Below are 17,299 nucleotides of genomic sequence, written 5' to 3'. Positions count from 1 at the left end.
ATGTATTATTTATATTTCATACAGTTACATTTTGAAACTGACGATGCATGTTATTGAGATATTATTCAATTAAAATGTCTTTATTTGATTTGTCACATGTCAATACAAATGCTATAGGCTATACTTCAATAATTTGGCATTAATTAATAGCTCAAGTTTGACATTGTTGTGATGTTCCGGACCTTTGCGTCTCTAACTGGACCTTGGAGAACATTAATTTAATACCCCAGCTATCAGCAGACACGGCCTGTTGTCGTCTCATAAATCTTCCCCGTGGCTAACACGTTACTGAGAACATCCCAGACCTGACAAATCTATAACGCCTCATGACATTCCATTGAGTCCACGTGTCGAGCGTGTCATTTGCTACAGTTGTGCAGAAAATTGAGCAGGACAACCACCGAAGCTGTGCGCACACACACACACAACCACACACACACACACACACACAACCACCAGTGGCATCACAGGAACAACCTGTGGCATCCTTCATAAACAGTGTCGAGGTCCTTTTCTTTGGGGTTAACTCTCTTATATGCATCTACACTGATGCTTCTATCAAAATGATCTCTATATTATATGTTCACTCTCTCATTTGGTAATTCTGCATACGAGATTATGCCATTGTGTTATCAGTGTGTGTGTGTGTGTGCATTCTGGTTTCACTTGTACAGTAGAGGTCTCTCTTTCTAGACCTTACTCTTCTCCATGATTATTAACTTTTTATTTTGTTACTTTCATCCCTCTGTTGCTTCATTCTGTCGTTTATTCTCTGCTTCGTCGTGTGTAGTGTGTGTGTGTGTGCATTCTGGTTTCACTTGGACAGTAGAGGTCTCTCTTTCTAGACCTTACTCTTCTCCATGAGTATTAACTTTTTATTTTGTTACTTTCAGCCCTCTGTTGCTTCATTCTGTCAGGTTCTTGTGACGGGGTGAGGCTCAGGCGCAGAGAGACCGGCTGGACGCAATATGAATAACAAAAAAAAGGCACTCTTTAATGAGGCAAAACAGTTTACAAAAAAAACCAACAAGGTCCAAAAGAGGCAGGCAGAGGATCCAGGTTCAGGGTCAAACAGGCAGAATCAGGAATACAGAAAGGACGACGGGAAAAGGACACAGGACCATAGACGACAATCCGACAGGAGACAAGGGAAAGACTGACACAATATATAGGGGGGAAACACAGGTGTACGACATCAGACACTAACGAGACAAGAGTGGCTGAGGGCAGGTGCAGGGAATTAAACAATCAAGACAGAGAAGACACAGAGGAGACAGAGGAGACACATTCTGTCATTTATTCTCTCCTTCGTAGTGTGTAGTGTGTAGTGTTTGTGTGTGTGCGTGCCCCGCGCCTTTTTTGGGTATTTTATTTAAACTGCCGCGGTCCGATCGATCTCTATCTGGCAACAGGATTCCCCCCCCCCCCCACACACACTCTGCAGTTGCATTGTGGGTCGTCCTTTATTTTTTCCGCCATAGGAAAGTGATGCAATAGCTCGACAATATGAGAGTATGGGAACAAGACATTAACTGTAATGCTTTACTGATTGGTTCCAGAGTTTTGACTTTAGCCAATAAAGCAAGGTTTGAGTTTGATACCAAGTAAATGCATTTGCAGTAACACATTACATAATAAATGTAATAACGGGAGCTGAGGTATGTGAAGACCAGGAGGTCAAACCACACGCTCATAAAATGTGCTCGTGAGGTGCTCAGCCTCATATTTTTTCCTTCCTTTTAAGATATCGTGATGTACATTATGATGTATGCACTCGCTCACACAGTAACATAACACATCCTCCAATTCTCACTTTAAAATAAATTGCGCGGGGCCGTTACGCGACTAATGCTCGTCGGTATCTGCGATGGCCGCGCGGCCCTTAGCTCGGATCAGGAGATATGCGAAGGACAGACGGAGAATCCTCAGAGCCAGACGTCATCACCGACATGCTCAACCCTGTAGCCATCCTGCGATCCCACACAGAGCTTCATTTGGACACTATAGATAGATAGATAGATAGATATATACTTTATTAATCCCCAAGGGGAAATTTGTCGTGACAGTAGCAGCACCAATAAACCAAACACACAAGAATAAAAAACAAAACACAAAATATAAGAAACAGGGATGAAAGATATAGAAGTATACAAAGTAAAATAAAAGTAAAATACAAAACAAAATATATATGTACATATACAACACACATGCATACACAACACACAACACCAATGACAAATCAAATACAAAATATTAAATACTACTACTATGTAGGGACCATTATCATTATTTACAACATCTAGCGGTCAGTGAACCATCCATTTTGTACAGCGATCGCAAAAAAAAAATCAACGTTTTTCCCTCCCCGTTTTCTTTTCCACTCTCTGTCTCTCTTCCCCCCCCCCCAGGTCCCCCGATGATCCGGCTGTCGGTGAACGACACGGTGGTGGTGGACCCCGGGCAGGACGTGCTGTTGACCTGCGAGGTGATCGCGGGCTTCCCCCTCCCCACCGTGGTGTGGTCCCGGTACCCCGGCCTGCTGCCCCTCAGCGCTCAGGTCCGAGGGCCGACGCTGACCCTGCGCGCCGTCACCCCGGCCGACGGAGGCTTCTACAACTGCACCGCCGTCAACAACGTGGGCAACCCCGCCCGCAAGAACGTCAACCTGGTGGTCCGGAGTAAGTACGCGGGGGGGGGGGGGGGGGGGCTCGGTCCCAACTTCACATGATTCACGCCGCGGTCATCCAGGTTGCAGTATTTATACGCTTTGAAACTGAAACGTGTGACATTTTTTTCTTATTTTTTAATCATGCTATGTGTATTTTTTCTTTCCTTTTGATAGCTGAGGGGATAGTGTACAAAACCTAAAAAAAAAAAATTTAAAATAAGGATTAACTAAAATTTTTCAATTAAACCGACTGTATTTTTAGTCTTCATCTCTTTCAATGTGAAATATATAAAAAGTAATATAAATATAAAATAATATAAAAAGTGACATCTATTATCCTCGTTAGCTTCATTATTTGACTGTGTGAATGTGTGTCTTACTGCATGTGTGTGTGTGTGTGTGTGTGTGTGACACACCTGCAGGTGATCCATCGTTAGAGAGAGCTGATGTGAGTCAGGCGGACTAATAAGTATTGCAGTTTTTTTCTGCCGTTAACACAAGAATTCTTGCAAATCTCCTCGTAGCCGCCGGCTATTTTTAGTCCCTTTAATCATCTTTATTCACACCAATTAGTGAGACTGGAGTGGAGGCAATTAGCGACCGTCTCTCCTGTTAGCTAACGTATGCTGGATGGCTTTCTCTTGTTCGCGTAATGGGCCTGAACGCATCGTCACGCCAGCACAGGTGGCAAGACGGTGAACGTGACACACAGACACACACTCAAGATCAATTAAAGTGCATAGGATGGAGAGGTCTGGTAGGCACACACACTGTCTCCACACTCACCAGGTAAAAGTTGCATGTTGAACATTTGGTCACCGCCTCAAACAACACGCGGCTCCACCCGAGCGTCTGGTTATCGAGCTTAAACGAGTTTAAGCTGAGCGCCTCTCTCTCTCTCTCTCTCTCTCTCTCTCTCTCTCTCTCTCTCTCTCTCTCTCTCTCTCTCTCTCTCTCTCTCTCTCTCTCGTTAGTGGAGGAGCAGAACGAGCTGTTTGGTATTCAACATGTAAATCTGTTGGGGGAACGCAGCCTTTGAAAGTGAAAATGAAATCTGACAGTGTGAGAGTTACTCTTTGTCCTTGATTTTGTTTCCCCCATGTTTTATTCTGGATCGATCTCTCTCTCTCTCTCTCTGTCTGCTCTCTGCTCTTCAATTCACTTTTCCCTTTGGTTTCTTTTCACACACTCGTCTACTGTTCCGTATTAGATATGACAGATAGTTTATCATTCTTCTCCTCCATAGGGGGCAAAGTAAAAACACCGAAAATAAATAAAAACGGCGCATGCCGAAAGCCGTCGGCCGGTCGTCGTCGCTGCGGCCGGACGACAAGCGTTTACAATTTTGCGACCAAAAGACCCAAGAGAGTTAGACGTTTTCTTCTCCGAATCTAATGACATACCGATATAGATCGGAGATTATGATGCTTGACCAATTAATGATGAAGCGGATTTTCGTTTTGAAAGGGCGAATTTTGAAAGTTTAAAAAAAATTTTTAAAAAAAAATTTCTAAAAAACGAAAGCTTACGGTGGTCTAAATATCACAATGTAATTCTCGTTAGAGCAGTACCAATGATGAAATATGATGATATGATGAATTATTGGTCCAAACGGGCAGATACAAGGCTCAAAAGAAAGAAGTATTGTGTTCTATGCTACCAGTGACTGGGTGATGTATTAGAAATAACAAATTGATTAGACAGCAGGTCTCATCACACATGTGTCTCATCATTTGGATCCGATTGGTGGAGATCAGATGTGGTGGTTGGTTAAGCTCCCGGCGAAGGACCGCATGGACGCTATTTGACCCCAATGTTGTTCCACGTATTCCCAACGAGTTACGAGGAGCATTACCAAGGTATTAAGGTATCTTTGGGAAATTTTGAGTGGGATCTGACTAATCTGATCTGAGCAGTATAAAAGAATAAAAAAATAATAACTTCAACACTTGGCTGGGTGACCATAAGACCATGACCATTTTAAAAAATTAATCTTCATCTTCAATGTGATATACATGATATCTGAAATATGGGATCACATTACATCATGTATGGTGAGATCACTTTGGACTTGGTTTGTGTTTGTTTTATGTTTTGTTTTACAAGTTTCCACGTTCGCTCAAAGTTTAATATTTTTTAATCTTCAAAGACTTAAGGAGAGAAAGGTCAAGATCATGTATAGGGCGAGTTTGGAATGAATGGAGGAGTCGAGGAGGAGAGGAATGTTTGTGTCAAACAAAAAAACATCAAAAATCAAAAAATGCAGATAATGTGATAGCGCCTAATGTTCAAATATTAAAAAAAAAAAAGGTTAAGTTAAGGATATATGGACATATGATAGAAATTTGGTGAGGCTAGGCTAAAGGATTTGGAAGTTATGTAAACAAAAAATATAGGCACACACCCTTTAAATGTTACCGCCGATTGAGCGCTCGTCATTGACCCAGAAGAGAAGCGACTTCAGACCGCGCGGCCCTTCAGACCGAGCCGCCTCCGACGCTGCTTGACCGGACAAGATTCGGTAGATATTTTCTTCGCGAATTAATTGTGATGACCGCAAATTTTCGGAATTCCCCCTGAAATTTTGAATCCAGTAAAAATTTTAAAAAAAAAAAAAAAGATTTTTTTTAAAAAAAAAATTTTGGAAGATCTAAGGGTGGAGCTAAGTGGGTGCTGGTTTTTTCTTTAGGCAGAGCATTTTGGACACGCAGGCCTAATTACGAGGTAATCGTGAATTGGGGGTAAATACCATTGGGGGCGAAAAGAACTATTTGTGTTCCCAAGACCAGTAGGTGGCGCCCACGCAGTGGAATGACAAAATGAGAAATAAGACAATCTTCCTGAGTCTGTCCACTCATGCATGGAGTGTGGAGTTTGGAGATGGATGTGGAGTCGATGTGTCGAGTCGATACACGGCGGCCACCATACTTTGAGATAATACCGACAAACCCGATGTCCCAATGTCCAACGAGCGTCGCAGGGGAGCATGAGGTGTGGCACAGCAGGTTATTAGATCTTCTGAGTGGGATCTGACTAATCTGTGATGAGCAGGGTATAAAAGAATAAAACATAGAAACATGTATGTAACCATGGTGCCACTAGGCAGCGCTTTGATTTGCATATTAATCTTTAGGGTCAGTAGTCAGGGATATCTTGAAAATGAGAGCAGAATGGATCATTGATTACATCATGTATGGGCAAGTTACATCAACTTGGTTTGTTTTTTTATTTTTTTGTTTTTGTTTTTCCACCGCTTCAAAGTTTAATATTTTTTAATATTTTTAAAGACTTAAGAGGAAAAAGGTAAGATCATTCATCATATAGGGCATTGTTGGAATCGGAATCGGGAGGACGCTCTAGGTTAACTTAACTGTTTTACAAAAAAAAAAAAAAAAAAAAAAATGCAGATATTGGATAGCGCCCTCAATGTTCAAATATTATGAAAAAAAAAATAGGGAAGGATAAGGATATGGACATATGATAGAAATTGAGGGTAGGCCAAAGGGATTTGGAAGTTATGTAACTTCAAATATTAGGCCACACCCTTTAAATGTTCATTGATTTTCATTATGACAGATTGATGACCACAGAATGGACAGGGTGAATCGGAAGAATCGGACAAAAAAAAGAAAAAAAAAAAAAAAAAAAAATTTTTTAAAAAAAAAAAAAAAAAATCTAGTTAATGTTAGGCGCATTTGGCCACCATTGAGTTATTTGAGCAGCAGGCAGGTGAACCTCTCCAAAATTTCAAAATCAGTCGTCCAGTCAAAAAAAAAAAAAAGTCTTTCTACCTCAAGGGGAGCTAGATGGCTGTCACTTTTTGTTTTTTCCCAAAAATTAAAATTTATTTCATGATTCCTGATCGACGCTTGGATTTTTTTGACGTTCGCGGCAGGAGATTTTCGTATCATCTCCATTCCCCATGCTAATAATAATAATAATAATAATAATAAATAATAAAAAACAAAAACAATAAGGTCCGGACGATACATTTTCGTCGTCTCGGGCCCTAATAAATAAAAATACGTACAGAATTCAAAAAAATTAGACCACAAGAAATAAGATTGGCACACCACAAATTGGATTTGTTGGCTATAATTTAAAGCTGGTATCAGCTATCTTCTGCCTCCATCATTCATTCAATTTGATTCATATTGAAAAAATACAACATTTAAAAATAAGTTAATTGCTCCGACATAAATTGCCAAATGTAATTTAAAAAATATAATTTAACAAATAAAAAGAAAAAGAGAATTATACAAAATTATACCACAAGAAAAAAGTTTAGCACCCATACACCCCACAAACTGGATTTCTTGGTGACATTATTTAAAGCTGGTATCAGCTATCTTCTGCCTCCTCCATTCATTACATTTGATTTATATTGGACAAATTAAACATTAAAAAAAATGTAATTGCCACAACATACATTGCCAAATGTAATTTTAAAATATAATTTAAAAAAGGTTATGCACTGAGTAAAAGATAAATTGCCAGACACTGTATAATAATCATAGAGTACAAGGACACACATCTTCATCAATGCCAAGCATTACTCAGACATAATAAATGTTTAAGTGCTCCTCACTTATCAGTTTGGAGACCACTGAGATACTCGTTAATTTATGAATGAATGAATTTGGCAGGATGCTTTTTATTTGTGGTTATTTTTTTTGATTCATTTTGTTATAATGGCAATAAAACGCACAACATATGACCCTTTTTGTATACTTGGACACCCATTCAAACGCATGTGTATATGTTATTTGTTGAATATAGTGACAAATCAAATAAAGACATTTTAATTGAATAATATCTCAAAAATCATCATCAGTTTTAAAATGTAACTGGATGAATTATAAATAATACATAATAATAATTTAATTGTTCCTTTCTCATTTCAATTAAAATAAGGGCTGCATTTAAAAACTGTTTAAAATGTTGTATATTAATATACAGCTTAATATTTTAAACTTAAATTTAGAATAAATTATATCATTGCTAGTAATGTCCTCACTGTGTACTTTTATACCTACGGTTACTGAGCTTGTGAGTGAATTTGAGTAAAAAAACATAAAATGCGTCGCTTTGTAAAATTGTATTCTGGCTGAAAGTAAAAGATTCTAGAGAAAAAAAATGAAAATGACGAGAAGAAAATACACAATTTATTTTATTTTTTCATTTCTTTGTGGGTATTTTTTTTTTAAAGTCCCTCCCCCACTCGATTGACCCTGTAATCCGCGAATCTACCTCCTATTCAACCCTGTTCCTCTCTTCCTCTTCCACACAGCGATGAGCAACCTGACCTTCCAGATCACGCCGGACTCCAACAAGGACAGCGAGAGCATCCAGATGGGTCGCGACCTCAAGCTGTCGTGCCATGTCGACGCCACCCCGCAGGACAAGGTCAACTACACCTGGTACAAGAACGGGGCGCCGGTCTTCAACTCGGACAGCCTGATCCTGCTGCGCAGCGACCCGGACATGGCGCCCGGCACCAGCAGCTTGGAGATCGTGGACATGAAGTTCAGGGACTTGGCCATGTACAGCTGCGTGGCCAACTTCCTGGGCAGCAGAGGCCTGGAGCTCCGAGTGGACGTCAACATCACTCAGAACAGCGGTGAGGGGCTTTCTGCTTTTTGTATTTATTTTTAATTTGATATCTCTGTGAACTACATGCATGTGCAAGCAAGAGTCTATTCGGTTGCACATGTACTGGTTAGAGCAGGGGTCAGGAACCTTTTTGATTGGGAGAGCCATAAAAGCCAAATATTTCTAAATATATTTCATTGAGAGCCATATAGTATTTTTAACGTATAATAAATTAATTATGTCTTGCTTTTAATGCGACTTCTGGTGCTGCATGATGCTACGGGGAGGGGGGGGCGGGGGCATATCGCATATGCCGTCACCGGAAGAGCCATAGGTTCCTGACCCCTGGGTTAGAGGTTTTTAATAAGCCGATTGTAACTATACGTCAAGTTTGAGGTCTTTTTATCTCTGGGAATTTGTGTGAATTTTGATAATTGTATAACTTTTTTTCTTTTCTTTTCATTGAAACTGTGATCGTCCGATAAAAATTACCCTCGTAAATGTCCGTTTATTTCTATTCCGTTTTAATCTCCGTCTGTCTCTGTTATCCACTTTTTCTATTCACACCATCTGTCACTTCAAAAGTCATGTCCTCCTCCAGAAGCAGATGCCATACATCCATATCGCCATTTAGTAGATACTTCCATGCCACATGTTGCACACTTGGACACATAGAATATCCAGGCGTGCAAACAATCACAGTCAGTAACTCTACTGCAGGCTGTTGGTCTATAACCAGCTAATACAACTAGCGTAGCGTTTCCCTCGCTTTCTTCCTGAAGGACCCCTGAGCTGACCTAAGTGCCTGCATGAGCTTTACTCATCGTAACCAGCATGCACCTCTCACACAATTTTGTTTGTTTGTTTGTATTTTTTATTCAGTCAATCAAATCAAATACAATACAATATTATCCTATATAATATACAAAAGAGAAAGACTGAAAAGGTATAGGTAGAAGCAAAACAATTCTTATAAATTCCTATCCTAAATTGAAATCAAAATAAATCAGAAAATTAATATAAAATAAAGAAGAAAATAAAACAACAAAAAACAACAATAAACAAAATAAAAAACAAAATATATTTATATATACGACCACATACATCTTCCATATTAATACGTTTTTAATTACTTTTATAACTCTCAAGAATTGTTTTATAAATAATTCCCTTGAAAACCAAAAAGGAGTTCACCATTCTTAAATCCATTTCAACATTATTCCATAATTCAAGCCTCGATTGCAGATACACACACATGCCAGGTGACTAAATGAAACAATTAACAATCAATAACAATAAGAAATACATGAAAATATTGAGGGGTCAATGTCCAGTTCCTGATATTGTGTCCATTGTGACTGAGGGCCCCACAGACAACATATCAACTGTCTTTTGGGCTTTTTTTGTGAAGCGACCAATGTAATGAACATGGTGTGATTCATGTTCTCCTCTTGCAGTTGTTTGTACCGTTGTAAAGAAAGTAAACACAATTCAGACACATTGTTTATGTTTGTTGACACAAACAGTGCACATGCAGCAGAGCGAACAGCATCGTCACCCACAGGTCACGCTTTTTCGACGGCTTCTTCCCAGCCCGACAGACTGATGGCAAAACAGAACTATTGGAAAATGTGCAATATCCCAATCTGTGCAATATCCCCACATAACCTTCCCCCACCTCTCAACATGTGCAATATCCCCATATAACTGTTCATTTCCCCTCTAGGAGCAGCACTCAGCACAAGCTTATTTATTTATTAACCTTTGCCCTCTCCTTCTTTTATGTGTTGATAACCTCTTTTTATTAACCTGTACCTAATACTGTATATTCTACCACCTTATGTACAGTGTGTTTTTATATGTGTTCTTATTTCCTTTGCATTGAAAATGCGGAAGGTTATGTTTTGATCGCCGTGTATTTATTTATTTATTTGTATGCGTGTTACTCGCATAACTCAAAAAGTATTAAACCGAATCGAATGAAATGTGGTGGGATGATTGTTTATTATCCGGGGACCATTTGATTAGATTTTGGGATCGATCGGGTCAAAGGTCATGGTCAATGTCATGAAAAGGTTAAAATCTTCTTTTTACCATAGCACGGTCAATTCCTATCCAATTGGCATGCAACTAATGCCAACATGTTCATAATTCAATGCCCAATCTTGTGATATGCGAAGGTATGCGCTCTACTGAGTGCCCGTTCTAGTTCTTATAGTGAGTTTGTACCTCTGTTGACTCGGAGAGCCCAAATGTGTCTGGACTGTTGGTCTCGGCACAAATGGCAAATAAAAAACGCTGAACCTTGTTTCCATTGAAGTAAGAAGATACACTTCTGTTCTCACCCTTCCTTTCCTCCTCTCCTTCCCTGCAGTCTCTCCTCCGGTGCTGTTGGTTCCGCCGGGCGGCCAGGTGGTCAGCGTGCGGGAGGGCGCCAACGTCGAGCTGGTGTGCTTGGTGGTCGACGGCAAACCGCGGCCGCCCATCCTCTGGTCGCGGGCGGAGAAGGACCTGCTGATGCCGTCGGGCAGGACGACGATAGAGACGCCCGACGGCCGCCTGAGGCTGAAGAACGTCAGTCGGGACATGATGGGGCCGTACCGGTGCCAGACGGCGCCGTACAACGGGCTCAACATCAAGCGCAGGGAGGCGCTGGTCCAGCTCAACGTGCTGTGTGAGTGTCGATGAGAACCAGACGCGACCACGTGCAACACGGTTGGTTATGAAGCATCCGTGAAGCTCCAGATGAGACGGGACGACATGAAACTTTAAGGATCCCTAAGGTAGCCGAAAAAAAACTGAATTCAATTCAGTTTATTTTGTACAGCCCAATATCACAAATGACTAATTTTCCGCAGAGGGCTTTACAGTCCGTACACATGTGAGATTAGCAGGTTCCCTTCAATGCAGGCAAAATCATCCCCAAAAATAGAAATTCACAAACTAACCAATCAAAACATAAACCTCATTTCTCAAATGTGCGTTAATTGTTCCAAAGACCTTCCCAGAACCTCGTCGGCTACCATTTTCCTTTCCCCGGGAAACTTCTGCATTATTTAAATTTAATTCGGTTTATTTTGTATAGCCCGATATCACACATTGCGAATTCCCCTCAGAGGGCTTTACAATCCGTATACATACGACACATCCCTGACCTTTGACCTCACATCGGATCAGGAAAAACTCCCAAAAAATAGAAGGAAAAAAAAACTTTCACCGGGAAAAAAGTGAAGAACCCTTCAGGAGAGCAACAGGAGGAGGATCCCTAGCCAGGATGGACAGAAAAATAGATGTCATGTGACCAGAAGGAATCATTGACATTGACATATGACAGTGTATGAATAATGAGTAATAATGATCCAGACCTCCACAATCCATGAGACGGACGGAGGTAGAGAAGAGGGGGAGGCGAAAAAGAGCTTCAGAACTATAATATTTACTGTAGCGATGTTTAAAATAAAGTAGAGGAACAGTCGCCATGGTAGTACGAGGAGAGAGAAAATATTTAGTCGACGTCATTCTCCACAAATGTTTAAAAAATCCTCCAAAGGCCACACAAAAAAAAAGATGTCTTTGTTTCTACGGTGATATCAGAGATCAGTTAAAACACGTATAATGCCATTTAGCTTCACACTTTACGACAACATAGTCACCCAGTGCTTGCATGTGCACTCCATGCTGGAGCTCTTTATGAGCATGCTCCAACTTTAAATAGTGTTTTTTTATAACATTATAACATTTATTTTATAGCAGAATCCCATAATTCCTGAAAAGCAGAGTGTTATTACACAGCTATAGAGGTTACACATGTGTAACTACATGCTGGTGCCAACATATTAAAATACAGAATACAATCCTCTCAGGGGTTAATCGCTTGAAGCTGAACTTCACCATGACACCTCCATCCTACTCAGAACAATTAAAGAAACCAAAATGTGGAAGTGGAATGAGGAAGCTTTAATTAGTTCTGAGGGTTAGGACACAATGTTTTTAGCAGACTTTATTCATGAACGTACATCATCCACGAGTTATTAGTGTTATTAGATCAGTGTGGACTGTATGGGTTGAAGCCTAGTCCCTCGCGCAGCAGTGTATCATGGCGCTAGTAAGTAAAAAATTACTATTTTTAGGCCTCTGCTCCGAAGATTGCATACCGAAAAGAAAACTAAAAAAAAGGTGTATCTCTGCAACCACTTGGGCTATTTGAATAATTTTTACATTTGGATTTTTATTATTATTTTGTCCAGATGTGTACATATCAGTATATATGTTACTGGTTAAGAGAAACTGAAGATGGCACACAAAGAAAATATAAAAATTTCAGGTTTGAATTGGAAAAAAGCACATCCAGGATGATTGTATTTTTGGAATGAGGCAGTTGAAAGGTTTAAAAGTCTCAAGAATCTTATTAAAATATGTTAACATTCTCCCTGAAAAGTTTGACCTTGAAAACGTGAAGCAGAACAAAGTTAGAGAAGTTTTAGGCCAGAGAATTTAGCCGAGGTCTCCAAAACGGCCATTTTGGCACATTTTAGATTTTAATTTTCTCATGTACCAAACCACATATTTCACGTGTATGTTACTCATGGTGTTCAATGTATCCAAATACAGCATTTTTCAACTTTAAAAAAAAATTTATATATATATATATATATTTTAGAAATTGTTCAAGAGATGAGAAAAACAAGAGGACACAAAAAGAAAGAGCGAGAGCTCCGAAGACTCAAAAGTCTAAAGTACACAAAGTGTTCCTCATGGACCAAAGCTTCCAGAGAAACTTCAATGAAGGTGCTACTTTTTTAGCCATAAGACTAATTAATTTCATACATTTTCTGAAGTAAAGTCAATGTACTTGGATATATACTGAACATGCTCACATTCTAAGGGGTAAAGAAAAGAAACCTGTTTATTTACATGTAAAGAGCATTTAATTAAAGCCACACATGGAACACAAATCAGCTGCTCTAACTAAATATAGACTATTATGTACTAATAGTACCAACTATATATATATATATATATATATATATATATATACATATATCCAAGTACATTGACTTAACTTCAGAACATTTATGACATTTTTAAACTTGAAAAATGCTGTATTTGGATACATTGAACACCGTGAGTAACATACACGTGAAATACAGGACTGTCTCAGAAAATTAGAATATTGTGATAAAGTTCTTTATTTTCTGTAATGCAATTAAAAAAACAAAAATGTCATGCATTCTGGATTCATTACAAATCAACTGAAATATTGCAAGCCTTTTATTCTTTTAATATTGCTGATTATGGCTTACAGCTTAAAAAACTCTAAAATCCTATCTCATAAAATTTTAATATTTCCTCAGACCAAGTAAAAAAAAAGATTTATAACAGCTGAGTGTTTGTCAAGGCTCAGGAAACCCTTGCAAGTGTTTCGAGTTAATTAGACAATTCAAGTGATTTGTTTAATACCCTACTAGTATACTTTTTCATGATATTCTAATATTTAGAGATAGGATATTTGAGTTTTCTTAAGCTGTAAGCCATAATCAGCAATAAATCAGAATAAAAGGCTTGCAATATTTCAGTTGATTTGTAATGAATCCAGAATGCATGACATTTTTGTTTATTTAATTGCATTACAGAAAAGAAAGAACTTCATCACAATATTCTAATTTTCTGAGACAGTCCTGTATGTGGTTTGGTACATGAGAAAATTAAAATCTAAAATGTGCCAAAATGGCCGTTTTGGAGACCTCGCCTAAAGAAAAGAAACCTGTTCATTTACATGTAAAGAGCATTTAATTAAAGCCACACGAGGAACACAAATCAGCCGCTATAACTAAATATAAACTATTATGTACTAATAGTACCCCCCCCCCCCCCCCCCCCCCAAGCACTCTTGGGCCGTACTCGATGAAAACGCCCGACACCGTCTCCCCGGATGGATTTGCAGCGCTCGCTAATGCGGGCGGGGCGGAGGGGCCGCGCTCGGAGCTCCGCCCGTCCTCACTGGCCGGGTCTGATTAATGGACCAGGTGGCCGCCGCCCCACTCTGGAAACAGAGAGGCGAGACACATACATGAGCGGGACTGAGAGAAGAGAGAGAGAACGGGTTGAGAGAGAGAGAGGAGCTGGAAGCAGGGTCAGGGGGTGGGAAGCTGCGAAAACAAATATGGTGCGATTGGGAGATGGAAGAGGACTAAAGAGGGGACACAAATGATTTGGCAGACGGAGAGACAACATAAAAGAATGACAGAAGTGTGTTAAAACAGATCGTTCCCCTCTTCCTCTTCCTCTTCCCCCTCTTTTTTGCACCACTCACAATTCACTTTGTTTGTTTGTTTTTCTTTCCCACACAATTTAGCTCCGCTGATCGATGTGAGGGAAGGACGCCATCATTCCTCATGCCAGGCTTGATTAAGAGGATATGCAGATTCTTGCCCCCCCCCCACACACACACACACACTCTTTCACTTCCTCTCGTCACCTTTTGCTTCCCTTCTTTATTTGCCCACTTTCCCCTCCAAGTGAAGTGGCTGTTCTCCCTGACTGCCGTTCTCGTCGTCATCAATCAGCTAACTACCGGCCATGAGAGAGGAGAGGACTCTCTCTCTCTCTCTCTCTGCATCCTGCATTTTCTCTCTCTCCCCCTCCTCTCGTACTCAATCATCAGCTTCTCTCACTTTCACCCCCCCACTCTCTCTCATTTGTCTTCCTCACGGTCTTCTTCTTCTTCTTCTTTTAAGAGCTGTTTTCGTTCCCTTCATCGCACACCATACCCCCTCCCCCACCCCCACCCACCCACACACACACACCCACCCCCACCCGTCCCTCCACCCAACATTCCCCTCATCCCTCTCTCCCTCCCACATGTCAGTCGATGGTTTCTCTTAGTGTTCTGTGAGTGTTTGGCTCGGTCGGTGTTGCGTTCTTCCCTGGGTGGAAACCATTTTGCATTCGATAAGGCGGAGAGCGATGTTGTGTTTGCGTGGATTACGGTCTTCTGACTGTATAAATATCGCGGCGCGCTGCTGCGGGTCCCGAGACGAGAAGCAAATGAATGCAAAAACCAAAAACTCCGGAGGATTTTAGAATGTTGGCTTGGAAATTTAAATAAAGCCACAACTTGAAAAAAGTCAAACCGACCGCTGTGAAACTTATTTAATTGTTAAAATTCAAAGTTCAGGTCAGCTAAGGGGATTGTACTCACCACATTCTACTGATTTATAAACTGCTCACAACACACCTCCTCCTCATCATCATCATCATCCTCCTCCTCTTTCCGTCCCTCCTAACTCCCTCTCTCTGTGACCATCGCTCCCCAGTTTGCATTCTTTATCCTTGACACCTGTTTCCGAAGTCAGACAGGTGTTAGTATGCACATGTGTGTCTACAAGCGGACGCAGGGTTTGTGACCGTACACTAATCAGGCCATAGGATTGCAATATGACCTTTGACCTCTCACGTGATTCTGTCGCGGGTGCAGAAAGTAAAGGCAGGGGACATAATAATGACTGGACACACGTCCGCATGAGAGCGTAACACAGAAGCTGAGTAGTCTGCTGGTTTCCAGTGGTGTTAGCATGCAGCTGCTCACTCGTGTTCCTCTGACTGGACTGCCAGCACAGAATGGTAAACCAGGAATTCAAACAGGGATTTGGCTAGGCGGTGTGTAGCTGTCCCTATTGCAACAAAATATACAATATTAATAATAAAAGCCTTATTCAAGGAGAGAATGGATGAGCTTCATGAGATTCAATGTCTGCAGTGAGCAAGTAATAGCAGTATGTTATGAGTTACAGTTGTTGGGTTTTCATTATCTTCTATGTAAAAAGTTTTTCTCAAAGATGAATGATAATATAAACAGAAGGATGATAATTAGTCAATTTAACTGTATTTGTAAATGTCTTTCATATAGTTTAGTGCAATTCAGAGGGCTTCAAAAGAGGGATAAGCTGATATAATAAAACAAATGTAAACGGTAAAATAAAGTAAGATCAATGTCAAATTTAATTAAAAAACATATATATATATATAAAGAAATAAATGAATATATTATAAAAGAAAATATATATATATATATTTTTTTTAATATATATATTTATATATATTCTTTTATACACATATATAAACAAATTAAATATTTAAATATAAATAAATATATATTTATATATATATCCTGTATATATATATATATATGTATATGTATTTTTTTTTTTTACAAAAAGCAGAGCTAAAGAGTTTTAAGTTTCTGTTTAGAGACAACAACATGTCCTCCTGGTATGGATCCAGTCACTCAGTTGCTCTTCCTGCTCCTCGTGTTATCTTTCCGTCTGTGTTTCTTCCTCTCCTCCTGACCGCCGCCGACCCGTGGGCCCGTCCATCTAAAACAGCGGCATAACGCAGATTAGACGGTAACTACACATCCGTGTGTGATAAACTTGATTCATAAGGGACTCTCGTCGTGCCGCCTCACCTCGAGGGGCCTTAACACGCCATCTCATCACCGTTAGTACGCCGATGTCGCCATTAGCGTCGCGTCTATTATCTACATGATTAGCCGGGGGAGGGGGAACTAGCTGGCTGCTGATTTGCGGCAGAATCATTTGGCCGTCTTGTGTCCCGCCTGACCCCCGGGGCAACAGCAGCGCGTCAGTCATTAGCTGCGGAGCAACACATTGCCGCTGACAGGTTAATTACAGCTGTTGGGACGGGTTAGCGGCGGGGACGGGGACCGCGAACAGATGCACGCCGCTCGTCCCTCGTGGCACGAGCAGTCGCTCGGTGTCGGATTATTTGTCAGTACTTTGTGTCGTCTGATGCTGCGAAGAAGAAAATGACACTGCAGAGAACAAAGAGATGATGTGACACGCATGGCGCCTCTGCAGTAATGCAGGGTCCACATCTCTGAGCTGAATTCTCCTTCAGTTTATCTCCATCTTCTCCCTTCATGATGGATGTAGATGTTTTTAAATGGAAACAAATTATGTAGAATTGGCTTGCACACGTCATTGCTTAGTAGGTGTCCCAAATAATGTTGTACGGTCC

At 40.3% G+C, this 17,299-nt stretch overlaps 1 protein-coding gene across 1 annotated transcript in view; it reads left to right on the top strand.

Moving 5' to 3' along the window:
- LOC130192352 (MAM domain-containing glycosylphosphatidylinositol anchor protein 1) overlaps window positions 1-17,299 on the top strand; it is a 198,739-nt gene that overhangs the window by 134,613 nt on the left and 46,827 nt on the right. Inside the window, exons 7-9 of the mRNA XM_056412270.1 lie at window positions 2,409-2,678; window positions 7,959-8,288; window positions 10,635-10,934. Of these exons, the coding sequence (XP_056268245.1) occupies window positions 2,409-2,678; window positions 7,959-8,288; window positions 10,635-10,934 (900 nt within the window). The remainder of the gene's footprint in view (window positions 1-2,408; window positions 2,679-7,958; window positions 8,289-10,634; window positions 10,935-17,299) is intronic.

The sequence above is a fragment of the Pseudoliparis swirei genome, chromosome 4 (genome assembly GCF_029220125.1).
Source record: "Pseudoliparis swirei isolate HS2019 ecotype Mariana Trench chromosome 4, NWPU_hadal_v1, whole genome shotgun sequence".
NCBI classification, from domain to species: domain Eukaryota; kingdom Metazoa; phylum Chordata; class Actinopteri; order Perciformes; family Liparidae; genus Pseudoliparis; species Pseudoliparis swirei.
The sequence above is the reverse complement of the archived record's forward strand: the minus strand, read 5'-3'. Positions and strand labels throughout refer to the sequence as shown.